General features: G+C 31.7%; 2 protein-coding genes across 5 annotated transcripts in view; one reads left to right on the top strand and one right to left on the bottom strand.

Annotated features, from left to right (window-relative positions):
• The window catches only part of LOC110997546, a 35781-nt gene continuing 11882 nt past the window's right edge, over positions 1 to 23899 (top strand). The window contains exons 1-2 of one of the 4 annotated variants that reach the window (XM_022265752.2): positions 20486 to 20555; positions 21323 to 21348. In XM_022265752.2, the coding sequence (XP_022121444.2) occupies positions 21340 to 21348 (9 nt within the window). In that variant the 5' untranslated portion in view covers positions 20486 to 20555; positions 21323 to 21339. Of the gene's footprint in view, positions 167 to 20422; positions 20556 to 21322; positions 21349 to 23899 lie in introns of those variants that run through there. The other 3 variants (XM_022265754.2, XM_045630779.1, XM_045630781.1) reach the window with 3 other exon arrangements.
• Positions 14300 to 19554, bottom strand: LOC110997547. The gene is made up of 3 exons (XM_022265758.2): positions 19315 to 19554; positions 16769 to 17155; positions 14300 to 16156 (listed from the first exon to the last, which is right to left on the bottom strand). The coding sequence occupies exons 1-3, from the start codon at positions 19481 to 19483 to the stop codon at positions 15669 to 15671; spliced, it is 1044 nt and encodes a 347-aa protein (XP_022121450.2). The 5' UTR covers positions 19484 to 19554; the 3' UTR covers positions 14300 to 15668.

Genomic DNA, 23899 nt, shown 5'->3' with positions numbered 1-23899 from the left:
TGTAAGATACTGGCGGCCTGGAGGGATTTCCAGATGTTTGTTAATAAGTGAAAAGTTTGTGGTTAAGAAAGCTGTGGTCGAACTTGTATTATAAGTAATCGTTCTCTTATTTCTGTGTTGTTTTGAGTGAAACTTGTGTCGGATTGAATGCAACATTGCTCTTATTGTGAGTATTAATTTATTCATTTATTTCGTTCCTTACAGATATATGGTATATGGGGGCGCTTTGGATATTTACTTTTTATGAAAGAGTAAACTGAAGTAGTTATAAACATACTAGAAAAAAAAACTAATTTTTCTTTGTTTCTCTCTTATATTTTTGTGTGACAACGTTCTATTTTTTTCAACGGAATTTATAATATTGTAAAATTTACAACGATTTCGTGAATTTCATTTTGAGGTATGTAACATTAAAAGAAAAACACTTTTTTAACGGATTTAGTTATGTATTATTTCTTGTTAACTTATAATTATTTAAACATTATTTATTTATTTAAAAGACAATACTATATGTAACATTAAATTACTAATAAAATTAACCTACCTTTAAAAATGCCACTAATATGTTATAATTTTAAAGACATAGAAATAGCGCATAGTTTTATATGACCTTATAAAAACATTGTAAAAATAATGACGTAGTTGATACAAATGTAAGATATTTCGCAGACTGTGGATAGTTAAAATGTCAAAAGGTGTAAACATGAACTAGTTGATGAGAAAAGACAGACGCATAATACAGGAAGGTTCCTAACCCACTATACAATTTATATTAGCTGCAATTATTATCACTTAATTAAGTTATCAAATATTAAAAATTGCCGAAAACACAGACATACATACACAAACTACTCCACTTTTCCTATGTTTGACATGTTCTAGAATATTTTTTAGATTTTGTTTTCAAAATAATTGTAATAAACGTTATATAATTATCATAATATACATAAAGCAACGCACAGGAATAGGCCTGATATTAATTTTGAAAGTTTCTTAATAATTTCATGGGTAGAATGCTTAGATAAGAGTTATGGTGAGAAACAATAATTTTTAATTAAACGCTAGTTATATAAGTTTATATAAGTTTTTATATAAGTTTCAATAAATATAACAATATTATTTAAGTAGATCATGAAAGTATATATGCACCATAAAATAAACAAGATTAAAATCAGTTTGTATCATGGTATGTGTAATAATAATAAATAATCCTCTAAATTTGATGTAGTGGTACTGTAAATCAAATTTGTAGCGATTATGAATCACGAGATTGCAGTTCAAATTATTGATGATGCTGACTCATTCATTGTTTCGTTTTCTTAAACCCGGAGCAACCTCGTTTTAAATGATACGTCGGTTAATATTTCTGAGTGAAAGTGAAGTTAAACTCTAGCAAATATCTCCAAAGGAAGGCTACATCATCTACGCTACAGATTATATTATGATAGATAATACGTATAGTAATACCAAAAAGGAATTTTCACCAAATTTACTGAACGATGAGGCTGAGCTGGTTTTTTTAAGGGAAACTTCTAATGTGGACAGGGGAATAGAAAGAGACAGAGCGTCCTATTTTCTTTCCACATTAAGAAGTTTCAAATCTTCCGCGCGGAGGGACTCCACGCACAATTTTTTTGTTTTCGTCTATACTCTATCGTTTCATGTGTATCATGAATGTAGCGGACTGCGGATTGTAGGAATATGTATATTTTGACACGCTCCTACTGAAACAAGCTGATTTATGTACAAATAAACCAACCTTTCACTCGTGGAATGGACACCAATGGACTGTTCTGTCTATGTCCGCGCTAAACACGCTCCTGCAGTGAAGAAAAGCGCCGTAAAGACAGCGGCGTGCCCTAGACTTAACAAATTGACAGCGTGTGTTCAAGCGACTGATTACCTACCTATCTATTAGTAAAAATCATATGATCAAAAGACTGATACAGAAATCTGAGACCTATAAAAGTTGTCCAAATGGAACCACCTACACCTCTAAAGTCGGACCTTCCTGTTTCACACTTGGCGTTATATAATGTATAACTCATATAGGTTTCATACCTACACTTTTTACTGTATTTACTCCGCGGTTTATAAGACCGAAACTTTCTTTCTTTTAAACGATTATTGTTCTTTTACGGAGCCAAGATTAAAGACTTTATTTGTGTACAAGTTTCATAATTAGGGCGAATCAGCAGTATAGTGTAACTGTATAGATTTATACCCGTAACTTGAATGTTAATTGTTCTATTAGCACTATTACACATGAAGAGAATAGTATTATTGTTTCCTTAACGTTGCTCTTGCTTCACTAATTATTTTAAATTCTTTAGAAACAGTTATCACATCTACCTTGTACTTCTATGTAGCAATTGCGGTCTGTAGGTCTTAAAAAGTTAAAGAAAATTTTGCAACGATCTTTTACATTCAAAGTGAGGAGAAAATACCGGCGAAATTTTTTTTTAATAGGTGCGTAAAATGCGTTAATGAATGAGACTACGGCCATGCTGATTTTAATTTTAATAGTAATAAAATATTTTAACCAAATTAAAAAGAGTTTTCTCATCTTAAATTTAATACTTTATTTTAATTGTTAATTATTTTCTGAAAAACAATTCCACTTGCACTATCGTAGAGAAGTGACGTCACAAGCACTATTGAACTGATTTTACTGTCATTTCATTGCGCACGCGTCTGTTAGTGCGGGTTCAACGACATTACATATAATATAATATATGACTTATATGTATTGTATTTAGAAACTGTAACTGTCGGTGATAAAATACATAATTTATTTCGTAAGATAAGACTTTCGCATCATATTTCATTACCGACTAATTGATTTTCCCAACGAACTGTTCAGTACTACCAATTTCTATTTAGGTACGTCAATATTTGCTTTATATATTTTTTTGATAAATAATAAATATATTCGGTATAATGCAATATTTATTTCATAATCCGTCTTTTAGTATTCCGTTCTATTTTTCTTCTTTACAAAATTTTCCTTTGCATTTGATGTATATTCATAATACTATAAATTTTTCATACTCCCGAATGGATTGCTATAAAATTAATCTAAATTTTCCTTCATGTAAGATCAAAGTCGGTAATCAAGGTCGGATTATAAAATGCCTACATAATCTAAATAAGCATTTAGTTATATAGGCTTTTTTATGAAGGCATTTAATTTTTGCCAGATATATTTATTCTTCAGAAACAACGCCAATAATTAATAAGAATCTTCGTTCTTCTTATATTTAAACTTTTATTAATATTGATAATTTATGTTTTGCTTACTTATACATATTATTTTTTAATGACATTACAAATGTAAATTACATTCTCTTGTAATTTAATCAATATAGTAAATCTAATGAGATTACTATAATTGTAGATAATTCTAATATAATAACTAACCTTAAAATGTAATAACTAAAATATATTATTAAAAGGAGTCCCTTCAGGCAAGGTTCCAAAGATACTGGGAGCGTTTCCCATTTGAATGCGTTGTCCGAGGTAGCTTCCAGCTCTTCGGTCTCCTGTGATGTCGACTAACCTTTTTGATATTTCCCTAAAAAGCCTTATAGCGTTCAAGGGTCCCGACAAAATCATATTCGGAGCCTAGACCCTGTGTTTGCAGGCTTTAGCTTTCTAAGCCGCTTCACAAGCCGCACCAGTTCTGTTGTTGGTTCCATGAAGATGGGAAGGGGCTATAATATTATTATTATATGTAGAATCTAGCTTAGTAAGCTGTTCAATTGTGCCTCTTAACTAACAGCGTTAAACTAGCTACTAGCTACTTAAACTGATCAGCTATTTGAATAAACAGCTAGGCAAATATGATATAACTTGGATCGATGACGTTTCATTACTTTTCTTATCTGTTTTTTTCAATTATTCAGTTTCTGCCACCTAGCCTTGACTTTCCAAACTGTCAATACAGCGTCTCTCATGATATCCAAAGAAAAAGTCAGATGTTTCATATTTTTTTTATTTTTGTCACTTGGTTACAGTATCGTACGAATGCCCTAAGCATCTGCCGGTCAGTTTATTAAATGTTGTAACAAATGCTACGGCTTAGTAAAGAGGCTAGGCTGTTGATTGAACGGCTAATTAAGCTTGTTGACTGCGACATATAATATATATATATATATGTCGCATTCAACAAGACTATACGAAAGCTACTTGTTAAAGTAATTTATTATTATTTAAGCCATGCAGTATTTTTAGAGATTCTTACGACATATGCTTTATGTAATAAATATTTTATATTTTTCCAAGAAGTTGTGAATAGTGGCTAAAAATTCTATAAAGAAAACAGCAAAAAGTTAATGATACAGATGAGACTTTGTTCACTGAAATTGAGACACGAATTGGCAAATATACAAATCGCGTTTAAATCCAGAAATAAAGAATTTATGTCATAATTATCACTGACAACGTACCATTTTACGCATAATTCCACGCCGCAGAAATAAGCCGTGGGCTTTGACAGCTGAGTGCTATGAATGTCAGCGCGCTCGAAAAATGTTGAGAAAATTTTCCTATTCATGCGCACAAGCATTGTAACTGTAATATGAAAAATTATTATTTATTGCTTTAAGTTAGTAATGTTTTCTAAGCTACTAAATTTTGTAATTTATCGGAACCGTTACAGTTTGAAACAAATATTTACCCTAAATTAGTTAATATAGTAAATAATATTTTCATATTCACAAAGAAATTCTTATTGTTCACAATATATATACTTATTATTTGACAAAACTGGCAGACAATTGCTTATCTTATTGAGACCTGTTTTGTGCAATATACTTTAGTATAATGATTTTAAAAGTTATGTATGTTACGTTTATGATAAAAAAAATTTTTTGTTCACTTCAGAAATTTAAATGATAGTTTTGAAAAATTGTTAGCGACACTTACAGAGTAAGTAAATTATCACAACGTATAACGAAAAACAGAACTTTAAATCCTTGATATTTTTTATAAAACTTTCAGATATAATCTTTAACAATAAAATTGCCCCCCCAACGTTGGCTCTACAGTGGGAAACAGCGGCTTAAAGTAAAATATTAAACTATATTTTCCGATGACTAATGTTTAAGTTTATACGTTTATTACGCATTATATTAGTACGCATTCACTTTGATTATTCTACAAATGTTTACGTAAAAATAAAAGCATTATTTATCGCCAAAGCTACATATAAAAACCATTTAAAACCCATTTAAACGTCATTCATATCAGCGACGCACTTCCGTTAATAATATTATGTAATGAAAAGTACCAAAATTCAAAGTGTACATTTACAATTTTTAAAGCTATCAACGTCGAGACGAATGGACATTTTGACATGATGCTCTATAACAAAGTGTTCTTCATTGTCGTTAATATACGGAATATTGTTAATACTAGTAAAACTAAAACTAGTAAAGTATTATATTAATGATAATATACGGAATATAATTAATACATATAATACTTTATCCGTTTCCAATATGTTATATATTAAGCTTACACCATTATAAATTTCATTTAAAAGAAGTTTTTTGCAAATAAGCATTTAACGAAGGACTTTGGATCGAAATTGATCACACCGAGAAAAGTTGGTAACTTTATAATAAAAATGTAACATATTATTGGTCAAATGGATATTCACTAAGACATCAACCATTTTTATGTCGAGATCCACGAAAAAGCCAAAAATTGAAACTGTCTTGCGAAACTGTGTAATGTAAACACTGTAAAATTATAATAACATATATGTACATAGCGCACATATTTAAAGGAAACTATTCTTGTATATGTAGTTAGTATTTATTTTTAAACAAAGTGCAACTCGAACCTACCAAGGGTCGCAACCCACTGTTTGAGAAACGTGGCTCTAATCTAAATCTAATTTGTTAATGAAAAAATAAATTAAACCCAACAGTTTCTCATTGATCGACGAAGGTTTGGTTTACAATGATTCGGATACACTTTTACTCTTGTTTCCAAGGCTTACTTGGAATTATAAATATCAGATATCCGCTATCAGATTAGCGAATTAACATTGGTCCTAACCGCCACATATGTCTACCATCATCATTCAATTCAACCTATCATCGGAACTAAATTACGGAGAATCATCGTTCGACACATGACGCCATTATATAAACCGAATAGAACATTTGAAATGTCTAAATAAAAGCGATTTCAATCTCAACGAGCAGCAACAGGAAACCGTTTTGAGAAATTAAATAAACAAATTGTTATCGTAAACAGGGTATCTGTGAGGCAGCCTTGGCACATCGCTAGTTTCATCACACACTTTATACAAGTATAAATTATTCAAAGTTTATATTCAACAAAAATAGGTCAAGTTCTTAGGGCGGTTAGTTTTAAAGAAACTCCCGCGCAGATTCCTTTAAATACACGTAACGATATTTTGGTATATTGAGAATTATAATCGTTTTTAGAAAAGATAAGTTCAACGGTCCAAGAAACGTTTAAGTAAACGGATTCAGAGTTTTTTATAAGTTTGCTAACTTTTATGCCTAATTCTCGGCAGACGGCATGTGAGAAAGACGTAACTAATAAACGAGTGTATACTTGCCTATGCCCCAGTAAGTGTAAATAACATTATTTCTCTCTATTCGCGATTTATTTGCGATTAATGATGTAGGCAGAGACTACGGATCTCCTGTTGCTTCGGTCCTGACATAGCTCTCTCGTTTCATTCACTTTCATGACATTCACCTAGTTCCTCCTGGATTAGGTCCAGGTATGTAAGATGAGGCCACTGAAGGAAGATGTACCCATTCCAATCCTCCACCATCCATGCCTTGTATTTGCTCGCTTTGTTAACCGCTTCTCATTCATCCTTTCTACCTGACCAAATCACCTCAGATTCCCTTTCATATATCCTTGTCCTCTTTTAACCCACACCGCTCCCGTATCTCACTATAACTTATCCTACCACGCAATGTTACACCACACATATATACTTCATAACGCTCTCATTTCGACGGAATGTATTCTACTGTCATTCTTTCTTCTGTCACAAACAACATTCGCGATAAGCAGTCCCCTATGTACGACAAGCGGTGAGATTTCCTAGCTATAAAGGAATGATACGCTTCTTCTATTACCAGCATTAACTCGTCTTTCTATATCATCCGTTATACTTTCTATCGGGAGTAAACATACAGCCTAATTACAAGAACTTATCCACTTGATCAACTTTGTCTCTAATTATCAGAATATCGCATACTATCACTTCCTCATGTTCTACATTATTATTTATATTTTTGTTACAATATATAAAATTGCGCCGATACGGCCATACTGACTCCAGCGCGTCCCTTGCGCTGTTTTAGATTGCAACAACTTTAAACAAGGCATCACTCATGACGAGATCTAGCCAACACACAAAGCATCAACTGGGTACAGACAACAAGACCAGGGTCAAGGATACGCATGGTGGCCAGCCAGCGTTTTAGGAAGGATAGGGAAAACATTTTTTTTATCATAAACATATCAATGCATATACACAAAATAATTATTACCTTTAATAAGATCAGTTATAGTAATTCAATGCAATTATCTAGATCCAATAACGTCAGTAGAAGGGGTAGAGGCCTCCTCACATAAAACGGTCTCCGACGAATCTTCCGCCCATACGGTCAATTCGACTGAACTATTAACTCTTACCATGGCCTTCAAAGAATTGCTCCCATTGGGTACTCGGCCAACCACAACATGTAAACCGCCTCGGCCTGCGTACATTTAGGTTAAGAATTATGAAGCAGTTCTTATAAGCCGTCTAATGATAGAACAAACCGATACCCGTTCTTGTTGTAGCGTAGGTATATGGAGAAAAATTAGATACAAAATCGAGGAGCGAACGACGCCGTTGTTACGAATCTTGTTTTACCACTAAACTTACGTATAATTCAATAATTACCACTGCGTTATACAAAAACGAGTAGCGAAACTGACATTTAGACTTTTTGTTGTGAAATTTAAAATCATTGAATGACTTTATAAGACAGGTGTACTACAAATATGCCAAGAATTGCGAACATGCATTTGTAGATCAATTGTTTATTAAACAGTTTGATTCCACAAGCCATTACTTCGTAAATAAATCAAAATTCTCACAATATTTCACTTCGAGTTTCTATTTTCAACCTGTTTGTGGTTTTTTTCAATCGTTTGGTAATTTCGTATCGATTAATATAAACAAATTCTAATAATAGCATACCGCGTTTGCAAACATTTAAATCTAAATAAGTGCCTCGGATATTACGTTCTCGAGAAATCAAATAAGATTTATACAAATCATTTAGGTAACTTAACTCTAAGAATTGTGCAGTTTTATTTGGGTTTGTAAAAATGTAATTATCTGCGTGTCGCATTGTACATTCCAATTTCAAACGAAAAGTAAAAAAAAAAAAACAAAAAACTATTTTATCCATCTATTTTGTATGTGCGCAAACCGAACCAAATTTGAGTAAATTAAAATCATACGGAGACATCGGTAAAATTTCAGGTCAGGAAGGGGTAACGAATGTAATAAATATCTATTGATTATATAACGATCAGTCCAAATGTGTATTAAAACATAGTCATTTTAGGGATAAGTGATAGAAGTTTTTTTTTATTATGCATAATACTTTCCGCATTTAGCAGTTTAAACCCGTGTTTCTGGAATCTTACTTCCTATTTTAGTGGAATGGCTTTAGTATGCTGTATTATCGGTTTTCAGAAGTCAACAGACTGACTATAAACCCCTACAAGCCACTTAACCGACTTTACACACTCGTAAAATTGCCTTGGTTTAATTTATAAGTGTTCTGTTTCAGGTAAAGAAATAAAGTTTATAGTATCGAAAAAAATTATAATAAAGATTTCAAAATGTCATTATTATCATATTTGTAGCCTAATAGAAAATATATTAGATCAGTTTAAAAAAATCTCTCGTTATCTATTACCATAAAATTCCTGCATCATCCTTACATAGACTTCTCATGAATAATGTATTCTTTGCTTTGTCACCTTCTGGATAGTGATGTTTAACAGTTAAGTATTTCATAAATAAAAAAATGTTAAAATTTTTTTACGGTCCATTATATTAAGCATAAGATGCAGTGATTTTAAGCAAGTAAGTAACTTTTCGCGAAATTCAGTGCCGCTACGCGTATAAAAATCACCGCACATGTAATAAGGGCACTGCCATAGATAAATACGATTGGAATATACCAGGGAGTAGCCAAACATTTTACATAGGAAAACAAACCTATATAAACTATTCTCATAAAAATGTAATTATGAATATTTAAATAATTTTATGAGCAAGAGATTTAACTTTAGGCTTAGATGTAAACACATTCAATACCAGAATTAAGCTAGTTGAAATGTAAAATCCTAGTTTTATAAATACTGATTTAAATTGCACCGTACGATAATTGTATACACGATAGTTAGTTATTGTTATAATTACAGTTTAAATAATAATTCCAATTATTTTAAAATTATATTTTGTTTTTCGCACTAGTAATAAACTAATAGTATTATCTATCCATAGAGTATACAAACAAAGGGCTTCCTTATTGAAATCGGGCTTTGAGCCCTACAAAAATTGGGGTCAATCTGCATCAATAGATTTGCGGTGAGACGAGCACAATAGCCGTTCCGTTTAGTAGTTTTATTGCGCATAAAAACCAAACTTTATGACGACATTGTATTTAATCGCTTTGCTAAGTGGTACCGTAAAATATATGAATACTTGACGAGTTTACTGATTTGAATAATAGGCATGCAGAGTATTGTTCTATATAGTATATATTACAAGTAATAAACAAAAATTCCTTCTCGAAACACGTGTTTACATTGCATTAATTAGTAGTTTAACAAAAAATACTCTTGCGTCACCAATCTAATAATTTCTAAAATAAATCAAATTTATTTTAACTGTCCTTGACAAAAGCTTTCTGTTATAAAATTTTGTTATTGTCGACCGAGATAATACTAGTTTATAGAATTAGCAGTGTATTAAATAATTAAAAATCTTTAATACGTGGCCCAAAAGAACTCCAAATAAATCAACAAACATCATAAAAATCTCAACATATTTTCAGTATTTTATTGAGTGTGAACTATTAATAAAACATAATAGCATCGTAAAAATACTATAAATAGCGGTTGAAAAGTTGCCCTACTTGTGGTTGGATGCATTCGCGTTTGAAATAGCTTCGTCTGTTAGACTGTAACCATTTCTTAAAGGGCATCATTTAAGCGACTTGCAGACATTCATGTAAGCGACTTGCAGACTTTATGATGGATTGTCTCGGATGGAGTGAATCTTGCTATTTAAGTATCTTTAAGCATGCACCAATGCCTTTTTCTTTATATTTGCACAAATAACAAATGCTCGCAGGCTTTAGAAAATGCCTGAGAAACCTAGTGTTAGTTCCCAAGTATCTACGTATGGAAGACTAATAACTAATGAAAATGCATGCAGAAATGTGTCTCCTAGGTAGCTGACTTATTCTTACTGTAAACTGTTAATATATAGTGAAAGTTATAAAGGTTTCGATTACGAATTGCGTCTGGAATATATCTAATATCACCGCTGGTTCATGACACGGTACACATACATTATTTAGTTGTTGTGAAAACAGGTAATTTTTATAATTCTCATGCTTAATTATATTGACAATTTAGTGGGTAATAATCAACTGATCGCTCAGGAATATTAAGAGAATGTGATCGCTGTATTTCTTGTCTCAAAATATAGACAACAAGAAACAAAAAAATATACTAATTAATATTATTTATCTTGGCACGGTTTCTTGTCGACGTTTTTTAAGCAATATTATACAGATAACTTTTTATGAAACGGCAATTTAGAATTTTATGAGTAATTTCAGAAATATTATCTTGCTGATAATAAAACTTGTATATATTGTTATTTTGCCAGAGAACCTATATAGGTAGATCGCACATAAATGTACTGAATATTCAGGTTCCAGGCCACAGCCGTAACAGTGTATTTCCAAAACATATACAGCAAATGTTTGCTGCAAGTTTTAGCAATTTTTTTACTAATGCTTGCCAATACTCGGCACACTGCTACTTTTGTACACAAAAAAATTCAAAACAAAATTTTACGTGACAAGCACTTATAGCAAACACGAAGAGGAAAAATATATCGATTCATTAATTAGTAAAACTAATATATATATATATATATATATATATATATATATATATATATATATATATATATGAGGTTTATAAAAATATACTTAAGTCTATTAGAAAAATGGCCCTCCCTCGACTCACCTAGTCGAGGCAGGGCCATTTTAGGTACAAATACTATTACATATGAAATTGTTATGTTATGAGCGAAATGAACCTAATCGATGTGACAAATTTGGGGCCAAAGTTGGCCACAGCCACAGATAAGCAAGGATCTGATTATAAGTGGCGCACTAATCTTAAAACATAGTGATATAAATTTTTGAAAGTTATTTCTCATTACTTCTAAATTTCGATATTTCGGTAGGTCAAGAAGCAAAATAAAATATTTTTTTATTATTGACTGAACTGCATATTAGGCTAAATAAATTTAACGACCGTCGAAAAATTACAGTTATCTATAATATACGGAATACCTATGTCTTTCATCGCTCGTGTATAATAGCGCCCGCGAACATAGCCAAATCGTTTTATAAACAAATCGTGCCTGCTACGAATTTGCTACTAACATTATTACGCCATCATACACATATCGTATATGTAAAAGGTTTACTGTTTTTCATTAATCTTCACATCAATCTCTTTATAATTACAGTGCCACATACATTTCTTGGCCGGTAAGAGCGTCGCTGTCATGTATTACCTGTAAAGAAAAATTAACCATTATAAGGGAAATAATTTGCAGGCATGCAGGCTTACTTAATTATTTATTTATATGTCTTAATAAAACAATGTATACTTAGGAACATCTGATATTATAAGTTTTGTAATTGTATTAAATTATTAATATAATATGTTTTAAGATACCTAGCAATAAAAACCGTTTGATCATTAAAACTTTGCCATTGTAATAGTAATGCAAGGAATAAAAATAAATACATTTTAGTTGGATTTTTTCTTAGATGTTGGTAGTTAGTTGTATTTGAGAGCTAACTAACAATGTTCTTCTGACATTTCATAATGGCCATTTTAGTATGTACCAATTTCAGTCGCCGGCCAAGAAAAATTTGTGGCAATGTACTCTTTATGATCATGCTACAGGTTTCAAAATGGTAATCTAAATATTTGTATAAAACATTATTACAAATTTAACACAAAGTTTTTTGAACGAAACCAAATGAATAAAGTATTTTTTTATAAATCCTGGATTTTTTAAAATACAGATTAATAAACAAAAGGCTCTTAACTAAAGCTTAGGTTAACCAAAGACTAAAAGTTGAATCTGGGCCAAGAGCGTGGATGTAAAACAATCAACTGTATGAATGGTGCACGAGCAACATACTGTTTTACTGTGGCCCTAATTGAGTAGGTTTATTACCGATTGCATATCTCATTTCTATCTCTTATATTGATTTACTATTTGGAGATTTACGCATTAATAAGATCAATTACTCGATACCTTGCATTCATTAGATAATTTTCCCAAAGACACCCGGAGATCCGAAAACTCTCTATCATGTTTACCGTAATTATAAGTATTATTGTTACTTGTACTATAGAGAATGCTGATGCATTATATATGATGTGGTGTACGCCACTCTTTGACGAACATAATTCGAAAGTTTTTACACTCTCATGGACGACAATAGAATAAATTGTGCATAAATGGCAGAAGTGCGCGGGGGCAAATTTAGAACGAATACCAGATTATCCGGTGAAAAAAAAAATTTATGATACATAATACTAAAATACATACCACGTTTAATTTGTTAATTATAAACTTGTGACTTGAAGTTGCAAAGTTCATTTTGTCTCTGATCGTAAGAAATTTAATTTGTTTTTGCAGGATTTTTTATTTGCAAGTTACGGAAGCCTGCCCCAATTTAGTGTTCCGAATAAGACGTATTGGGAATATGAACAATACATCAATATTGATTGTTTTGATGGTTATAGTCGGTTATGCACTGGATGTAGGGTTGTCATAATTTTTGTATTGTTTAAAAATTATTTCAAGATACTGATATAAGGGATAGTTCTATTGTCTAAATATTTAGAAATCGATTGCTGAAGACCTTGTTATTTCGTATGTAGCTAAGCCGAATATTTAACTTTAAAAAATATTTAATAAAGCAGCCAGAGCTCCTTTGAAAGTTCGAACTACAATATATCGTAGTACAATTGTTGCGGAATATGAATCAAGACAATATTATTTTAAAAGTAAAACTACTATTTAATACTATAAAGATCGATTAGGAATTTTTTCACACATATGTGAAAAACCCATATTTAGTTATAAGTATATTTCAATAACCTTGGCAGCCATTTGTTTCACACAAGTCTTCGACAAAAAAGTTATAAAGGTTTTAGAACGTCTCTCTCAAATAAATACCATAGATACACCATTCCTCTCTTCCACATTAGCAATCTTATTTCTCTTATAGCTTTCAGATTTATTTTTGCGTGCCAACCCTATTTGAGTTTGCTTTACGGTTTCTAATTGAGGAATGACCGAGAAAAGCTTTGATGTCGTAATAAAGAAGATTTATAGGGTTGTCATAAGTGAAAATTATGTTACTCCTGTGTAGTTTGTATACATTCACGTACGTTCAAGGTCTAACTAAAACTCTATTCACTTAACCAAGGTCGGTTAAATTGAATTCATAGTTTTAACGTTTTTAATATAGCAATAGCTTCATTAATAAAAATATTCCAAAGTAATAAATTTTAAAAATATCCGTCAGTCTATTTTTCTATAATTTTCTTTGAGATTGCGAAATAAAATAATCGTAAATACATTCGTCCTATTTAGGTTTCATTTATTAATACTAAAATTATATAAAGCATCTAAACACTGTATGGTATGCTCTTTCCTTTTTATAAGAGAAATATGTAGCTATGTTCCATCTATGTAATTTTCTTTCCACAAGTAGTTATAGTCACTTCCATCAAATTTTGACATACTTAGCAACTAGATACTTATTGTGAGACTCAGAGACAAGGTTTAACACTGTGTATTACGTCCTTATATGGAAATATTATAGAATACAGTGTAGCTTTACGTCAAATAAATGTATAATGAAAAAAAAAACCATATTAATAGTTAATCACTTTAATTATAAAGTAATTTAAATTTGGAATGTAAAGTTTACAGCGATTGTATTTTCTACGAGCTAGCTAATAATTGTAGGTATTGTGATAACATGATATAATCAATATTATAATTACAACACGTATAAAAAAGTTACCATATATCTTCTTGAAAATATATTTGTTTTACAATTGCGTCATTAACTAAGGACCGCTATAGATTACATACGCAGTATATTACTTATTTAAATTTCCAAATAACTATAATTTATAAAGCGTGCTAAGGCTAACATTCAGAAATGAGACTAAAGCCAATGCATTCTTGACGTACTGAAGTAAGACTCAACGCTATCTCCTTTAGAATCATCCTCATCTCACGACGACAGACCGTAGGCAATTTCTTACATTTCTAATCACATCAATCAACTAACTTCTCAAGAAGCATAAAGTGAGCAGTAGGTACATACATGGTATGAATTTTAACCTAAATGTAAAACTCATAAATATAAGTTTTACATTATATCTTCTGGTTGAATGATATTAATAACTTTAATAAATCACTAAACTTTTTATTGTGCAAGTCTTATTTATGTTAACTACATAATTTAAATATAAATTTTAAAAAATATATCATTACTTTTTAACAAAATATTGTTACTTTTACAACACTACACCTATGTTTAATCTAAGCTAATATATTACAATTAAACTATTTACGATTACAATAAGAATAACCAAATTACGCGGGAGTAAGATTGTAAAACAATAGACGAATGACGTCATCGTCATCGATTGTGATAGGTCAACTGAAGTCCAGAGACAAACGGCACGATCTGTCAATCCGTTAGATCCATTAAACAAAGTTTTAGAAACTGACCGCCCATATTATGATTGGTCTAAACATCACAGATGACAGTAATAATTACAATGCAGTTCTACGTTTCGTTATTCAAAGTAATTCTAGCCCTCTACAACATTGATCTCTCTACGTATATATATATAATCACGAATGGTATTAAAAATGAATTGTTCACATAAATATGTTAGATTTTGAAGAAATTTCATACGTATACGTATAAAGAAAAACTGAAATTCAAATTCAGAATAATTCAGATCCCCCTAACAATTTATTATATGAATATGGGGCCCCATCTTAGAAAACATTGTTATAAGCACTATATACTCATACAGCTTTATAATAATAATGATAATAATTAGTTGTTTGGTTTTGCTAGTTATGGCTAACATAACCAAGATTTTTAATCATAAAAATGTTCAGAGATATGCCTGAGTGTTGGGCCGGGCAACCATTTCTGGTATGCACAATAAAGGAGATGTTAAACCCGTTAACCCGACAGTTCTTTTTAATCAAACTCAACCGCATACAACGTATTCTATGTATTGTAAACTGTATTATATACTAACTCTTGTATTTTCATTCTTAGCATTAATTTCTTAGCTGGCCCGAGTTTCTTCACATGTGGCAAGAGACTGTTAAAGAAACCTATATCTTCATCCTTGGCCACTTCTGCCGTTTCACCACACTTCGGTATTTCCTCATCATCATCATAAAAGTCAGTTTCCATTATAATAGGTTTCGTATCAAATTCGTCGAATTCATCTTCTCTTGCTGAGGTATCATGAGCTACTTCTTCATCAACGGCCGCTGTTTCAGGTTCAGCGTTGGTGTAGTAATTGCTTGGTTGCTCCGCATCGAAATCTTGGCTATAAGAATCATCAGCGAATTCAGCGTCATCGTTGTCGAAGAACTGATTCTCAAGAAACTGAAGTTTAGGTAGCAGCCCCCAGTCAGAATCTTGTTTCCGCATTTCTTTTCGCGCTTGATCGCGTAGATACTTCCATTTTAGCCTGGCTTCGTCACCTGTAAAATTTTGTTCTTTATTTAATAACCTTTAGTGGAACTACATGATAAACACAAGAGGCCAATTTTGGCATCAACTTCGCACATCACTCCGGTATGTTTTTAATATGAAGGTGAAACTTCTGTATCATCTAACACATTAATTTCGGAAATCGTGTTCTGATCGTTTGGCTTGATGCATTTAATAAATCAAACAAAACTTGTCTGTGTAATTGTTTAACTGAAAATATTTTTTTTTTCAAAAACTGCAATTAACTGCATACTGTACTGTATGTAGGATAAGAGTACAAATTTAGAATACATCAAGATTAAAGTGTTTATAATTTATCTTTAAAAAAAATTTTAATACGACAGTTGATTGTCTCTGTAATTATTATTCATATTTAATGTATTGAAACATCTTCAACCAAGTCTCCCTAAATGTTCTGCCGTATTGTAATCACGCCTACCGCAAATTGCTTTTTGTCTTATAAATAATAACTGTAACAATGTTTACCTAGACACAAACTTTTAGTTGACAAAATATGTACAGTTATTTTGATTAGTTTTATGAAAAAAAGTTAAAAATACGTATGTATCTATTGAAAATGAACGAATGACAAAAGCACTTACGTGTAACTCCCAACTCAGCGGCAATTTCCTTCCAAGCTTCATCTAGTTTGTACCAATTATGATGGCCCTTTAGCTGCCTATTCCATATAATCTCTCTCGTCCTCACTAGTTCGATTAATTTATCCATATCAACATCTATTATTCGCCGTTTATTCATAAGCAGCTTTTTACGCATTGTGTAACCGAGTTTCGGTGTTTTAATTGATTCATCTAAAGAATTAAACACTTCTTCAGCGGTATCCTCTGCTTCTTCTTCATCTACCACAAACTGATTGTGAATAAATTTCAATTTCTCGAAATGTGGCCAGTCTGACACTTCTTGATTCTTTTTTATTTCTTTCCGACATTGATCTTTGAGATTCTTCCATTTTTTCCTACAGTTTAGACCTGGAATACCATTTTTAAATTAAGAAACTGTATGAATAATTGCATTTTACGTTATGTAAGAGTTTGTTTAAAATTTGAAATCTATATTACAATTATCATTACGATGTAGGTATCTATCGTAATAATACATATCCATATTAATAATTCAGTAATTATATTTTCATACTAATTTTTTACTCTCATTCATAAAATTGTTGAAACTCTAGTCAGGTAGCGAAAGATCCCTTTCGTCCACACCCTGCGCGTATTGGCTGGCGTTTTAACACAACATGTTATTACTACTTTTAAGCATAGGTTAAGTTTTTTATACAAATGCACGCAGTTTTGTTATAGTATATTTCATTACAAGTGCGGAAAGCCTGTCATTGCAAAGAGTTTCGACAAATGTCTACCCGAGCCGAGGCGCAGCCGAAGGTGAGGGTTGAAAGTTGCAATGACGGTACCGCACGTGTACTGAACGACTATTTTTAATACAGTTGCGAAAAATTAAGCAATTTAATTAAACTATTTGCTTTTTTTCTCTTCTCTCTACGGAATAAATTCGTTGCACGTAGATATGTAGCGACTTATATGTTTCCGGTAAATTGTTCTCCGAAGCATTTTGTGCAATTATACTGAGTTCGGGTGGTATTCATTCAAATAAAATATCGTCGAAATTACTCATTTTGTGCAACAAATAACTCAACTCGCAAGAACATTTTTGGAAAATGGCGCCAACCGCAAAGAATGAGCAAAGCTTGTTTTTTCTTTTCTTCACCCATTCTGGGTAGGCAAAAGGAACTTGGCCCATACAGCCAATTCTTCAGTAGACTATTTTTATTGAAAGAAAACCAAATCTAACTCATTGAATCCAATCATTAAATCTGATATTGAAACAAATAGTTTTTTTTAAATATTTGCATGAATCATAAAAACTTCTGTGATTTTTTTAGTAAAAACTTCATGGTTAGTTTTTTCTTTTTAAGATTTTTTTATTGATGTGAAATAAAATAAACCTAACCTAACTTATTGAATCCAATTATTAGTAAACTTTTTAAAAATACGTATTTGCATATATGTATTATAAAATTCTTTTTAATATTTTTTTAATTGATATGAAATGAAAAGAAACCTAACCGAACTTATTGAATCCAATTATTATAATATTTAGAAATCATATATCATAAAAACTTCTATGAATCTTATTAATAAAACCTTCGTGGTTGTTTTTTCTTTTCAATACACATTGTTTTGACAGTTTGCAAAGAGAACGCACGAGTGCGGGAATGGCAAAGAAAAAGCACGAGTGTGTAATAGCCCTCTTTCCGAACGCTATACCTCCCTGCAATATGCCACTTTTTGAGCAACTGTATTAAAAAATATTATTCATTATACATTCTTATACATTCAGTTCCATCTTCACCTCTTCTCGACAAGTTATTAGGGAGTTTTATATATCGCAACCTAAACATCCCTAAAAATCTTTACTCATTAATTCATTCAAATATTTGCCATTCTTTATATATCTAATGAATGGCAAATAAAATAAAGTCTAGTGGAGAAAATTGTAGCTGTCGTATTTATTAAAAAAAGAAGTAAATTATAAATGAATCACTATTGCAGTACCTAATAAACCTTGTTGTTGTTGTTAATGTTAAATTTTAATATAATTCTGCAGACCCGGTTCATTTACAAAAACTCCCGTGCCGGATATATTATCCGGAATAACTCTACCTTTCTAAGCCCTACAAAAACGATTAACGGATGATATCGTATGTAATTCTATATGTCTTACCATTATTTTGCGCTAATTATTATGTAAAAATGTTGTATTTGTATAAAAATTCAAAAAATTCAAAACAACACATAAATACGATTTGAAATATGTTTTTAAATATAATAAACGTGAAAAACCTTTATCTAATGTTAAAGCTAATGTTAGAGCTTGTGATCTTTAGTAAATTATTCAATTTTAAGATAAAAGAAATAGATAGTTTATGTAAAAAACTGCCATCTGTACAAAATACACAACACTACAGTGGGAACGCTTGGTAAACATGTCTTACGGCGCTGGCATAATCACAGCATCGATTTTTTAAAGCGGCGAAACGTTGACTCCCCGCAGGCCGTAATATTCATGGCCGGACGGTGTACTCGCTCGGGCGTTCACCTATACTCACTTGTTGTTCCGACTTCTGCTGCTACTTCGTTCCAGTATCTCTCCAATTTAAAACGATTTCGGTGGCCCCTATAACTTTTATCCCACAAACACTCTCTCGCCTGCACGGCAGCGATAAGTTTGTCCATGTTTTTGGTTTTTGCACCTTTGGTTTTTCCTTTGCCTTTCATAGCGGAGCGGGTTATACGGCGATAGCGACTTAAGTAACGCGCGGATGCGGACTGGGGATTGCCGCGTGACGCGTCGCTCGCCGCGTCGCTTCCCCTCTCGCGGCCCGCTCCCGCCCCCGCCACCAATCCTATTCGCTTGTCGCCATACTGTCGCGACGCGTACTTTTAATCCACCTTATTATCGACTCACTATTATGAAGAAAATAGTAACAATAACCGATTTTATGGCCTTTAAACCTAGCGACTTTTATCTTGTTTCTTACTTTACTTTGATTAAATATTATTTATTTGATCATTTTTCGAAACGTTTCTTATGTTAATCACGCGCGATTTTCGCGTGTTCAACAAGCGGATTTTTATAAAAATCGTATAGCTACCGAATATTTGGTAATTTTTTCTGTTAAGTACCTACATTGTTAAGTAAGTATTAGTGGTTAACTGATACTTAAACAACAGTACCTTAATTGCAATTGGAAACAAAAATAATAACAGTAATTCGATACAATTTTTTTAAGCTGCGTTTCTCCACTCTTGAAACTCCACTCCAATATTTGATTATGTTAGTTATTTTTTAACGAAGGGGCCCACAAGCCCCAAGGAGATTTTATTTTGTACCTACGTAGTTTTGTTCATTTCATTCTATATCTCACTAAGATTGCTCTGAAAACTTTGGCATAGAAGACTTTTGTAAAAATTTTTTTTTTCATTTAACGAATGAAACTGTTGATTTACTTATGCCTAGATCTACTATAAAAAATGTGAATCACCGCTTGATGGGTTATAAAATAGCGCAATACGTAACCCAATTAAAAGCGCCGTTTATTATTGAAACTGTTTATACGGTTAATTATTGTCGCATTTAAATCGATATCAAAATAATCATTAGCAAAAACTTATGAACCCTCTCGATAGAACATAATCGTGTTTAGTTACCTTGAGAAGTATCTCGGTCAAGTCGCCAATGCGCATGAGCGAAGTCAAGAGCGGCCAAGTGTCATCAGCCAGTATACACCAAGACGCCAAGTCAGCTACCTCGCAGAGCGAACACGTTGCAAGCACGAGTGTCATTAAGGTTAGTCGAAATTTGAGTGTTTTTACTCTGTGGCTATTCTGTTTCCGAATTGTTCCTTAATAGCGTAGTCTGTGATATAGTGATATTGGAGGGAAAATTACGAGTACTATTGTCAAAATATTTTTTTGAGATAGTTTCATTAACAACATTTGGTTTGCTGATTGAGTGTGCTTTAAAGTATATAGGATTTTTGTGTTGCGTGTAATTATGAAGGTAAATGTAGTTTTATATACCAAGCATAATTTTAGTCAATGGATATAGATAAACAACAATAAAGAGTCTAGGGGAATTTTTATTAACTGCTCTGAATTATAAAAAACGTTGTTTTGAAATTTGATTACTAGTATAATAATTATTTTATAATTTTGGTAAATGTAAGGTTCGAGTCATCTTGGATCACACACATATTAACAATAATTATAATTATTAGATAAGTTGGATTTTGTTGATTTATGAAAGTCATATTTTCCACAATGAAAAATATAAATAATTTAAAAATAAATGTTTAAATTAACTTAATTTTTAACAGGGTTATTAAAATACTTCATAAAACTAGTTACATTTATTAGATCTAGTTTAGTATTATCATCTCTATCAAGTTGATTATAAATAGACATTTAGATATATTTTTTATCTAATTCGTATCTTTATCCGTATATTCGATATTTAATAGATTATAACAATTAATAATTTAAAATATCACCATTGTATTTTTCATAACCCTGTTTTATTTTGGCTCACAGTTTAAAATTTTCTTAATATTATAGTATTTCTGGAGCAACTGATGTTCAAAGTAAGTACGCTATGAGATTGTTTTCCTGTAATTTTTTGCTAGACACATGCAACGTTTAACATGTGTGTAAGCATCCCAAATTCCTGTAGTGCTAAGGTACTTTACTTGTAGGGTAATTGTGTGGGCTTAAACGTGACGCTAGATTAAAAAAAAAAACAAAAAAAAAACAATATCCTTTAATGCTTAATGTCCTTCCGGTTCCGTTCGGCTTCCTTAAGAATGTTGATCTCCTTAGTATGTATTATAACACATTTTAAAAGTTTAATATTTTATCTGATAAAAATAAAATTATATACTCAATATTTAAAATTTTCATTTGATCAATGTGCGTGCATATTGTTCGTTCCTTTATCTTATAACCGTTTTCTATAGAAACGCGAGTCTTATATATTTGAAATGTTTAAAACCTACATAAACGCACTTCCTTACACATAAAAACACTTCATAACTTCCACCGGATGAAACTTTTAATAAAGTTTTAGTTATTTTGTAATAATACAAAAAATCAGTCTCGTCCTATTTACTTTTGGGATTCGGAAACTATTGTTTTGTACATTTTTAATAGTGAAAACAATAGAAAATCAAAACCGAAAACGACTAAAAACTTGGCAATGAAAACAATGTCTGACCTGATTTTATCTGAACACTTAAAATTTCCAAACAATACTTGATTAAAATATTTTGTTGAGTTTTGTTGTAAATATTTTGAGATAAGTTACTGTTGACACTACACCAAACCTTGAATCATTTCACAAGATTTAAACCATTTTTATATTAAGTCCACTTCTTTAAAAAATTACCCATAATAATCAGTGTGAAGGGCCTTTGAATGATGTTCACATGTTTGCACAAAAATAGGCGCTTTCTTAAAGAAAGCGCCTATTTTAGCTGTGTAAAAAGGCTTACTATAAAGTTAGCGATTATCTAGTTGATAAAAGGGCCTGGGATTAGTACTGGGCAGGCTACTTCTATGATTTGCTTTTTTATAAAATAGTACCGAGAGTTTTTTACGCCGGCTTTTTCTCTTGGCCTACACCCTCTGTCTTCTTTGCCGATAAGTAGGGGGATGCCCACAGGTTCGAATTTAATGACGATTTAATAGAATAAGTGATACCATGAGGATCTTATGTTCGAAAATAAACGTATTTTTTTTTTACATTTCAGGATAATACAGTTGAATAAGTATTTAACTAACCGTATATATCGCGACCACAATAAATAATAACGGAATTAAATTTAATATGATGCCGCATAGTTGATGTTCGTGTACACTTCAAAAACCCGACACTCATAATATGATACGGTCATTTGACTGCTGTTCTCTATTGTCTACTAGATAAATAAAACAATACAATAAGTCAAATAATGTAAAGAAACGGGTTGGCAAATAACGTAATCCAGAGACTTCAAAGAAAATAATCATACAGCAAAAAAGACTCATGGCCAGCGTGAAGTATTTTAATCAAGCATCTCCTCATACAAAAAATTATGCACAAACTGCTTCATGCCCTCAAAATAGTCATATTGTGTAAGAAAAGCCACTAGTGCAATCGTGCCGGAACAAGGCCAGAAACTCGAGTTTCCACGATACAGCTCACGACAGCGTTTCCTTTCATACAAGTGCTATTGTCGTTAACTACTTCACTATTTCATTAACATACCATATTTCTTGCACTTCTTTTGTTTTTCCCTTATTACCTTGTAGATAACGAAGGTAACACATACGTATTAACTTGATTGAAGCCTTAAGTAATGGTGTCTGATAGGTCGAAATATATGTTTCGAAAGAAACCGTCCGATAGTTATATCAATCAGCAGTATGGGGCTATTGGCTTTAGCGTGCGACTCTCATCCCTGAGGTGATAAGTGTGATGCGGCTGGGCACCAATTGACTTTCTTTCTATGTGCGCATTTAACATTCGCTCGAACGGTGAAAACATTGTGACGAAACCGGCTTGCCTTACCCGGCAGCTGATCTCCTACTTACCTATTAGATTAACAAATGATCATAAAACAGATACATAAATGACCAGACATAACCAAAGGGTGTACTACTGATTTATTTTTTGGTTAAATCAATATCGCACCAATTGCAAAACTTTATTAACCACATCATCTCTAATTTTCGAAATCATTCAAAAATAATTTATATTCACGATTAGATTGATGTTATGCCAAGAATACTACAAGGAGTATCTATTATTTTGTGACCATTTATATAATCATCGTGAATTAGTTAATATTGTTAACATTAATATACGTTCAGTGAACTTTTATTTTTCACATTAACACTTCGATAAATACGAATAAAGTAAAGATTAATCTTGACTCCATGTATGGTTTCATTTAAATATATACCGGTTAGTCATGGTCGCGTAAGAACGCAGTGCTAATGCTGAAGTGACGTATAACCTAAGGGTTGTTATTAACCGACTTTTAAAAAATTAAGGATTTTAGACTAATCTGATTAATTTCGCTTGTGATCTTTTGTTGTTGCTCGTGGTCTTAGTCTTCTGTTCATATCTTTGTTTTCTCAGCTAGATACATTGAC

Source organism: Pieris rapae, chromosome 13 (assembly GCF_905147795.1).
Source record: "Pieris rapae chromosome 13, ilPieRapa1.1, whole genome shotgun sequence".
Classification (NCBI taxonomy): domain Eukaryota; kingdom Metazoa; phylum Arthropoda; class Insecta; order Lepidoptera; family Pieridae; genus Pieris; species Pieris rapae.
The sequence above is the reverse complement of the archived record's forward strand: the minus strand, read 5'-3'. Positions and strand labels throughout refer to the sequence as shown.

Excerpts from the sequence above, each read along its gene's own strand:
- LOC110997547 (XM_022265758.2), bottom strand. The coding sequence starts at position 19,483 with ATGAAAGGCAAAGGAAAAACCAAAGGTGCAAAAACCAAAAACATGGAC. Across the intron at positions 17,156-19,314 it reads AGCAGAAGTCGGAACAACAA|GTCTAAACTGTAGGAAAAAA; the intron begins GTGAGTATAGGT and ends ATGGTATTCCAG. Across the intron at positions 16,157-16,768 it reads CGCTGAGTTGGGAGTTACAC|GTGACGAAGCCAGGCTAAAA; the intron begins GTAAGTGCTTTT and ends AAAATTTTACAG.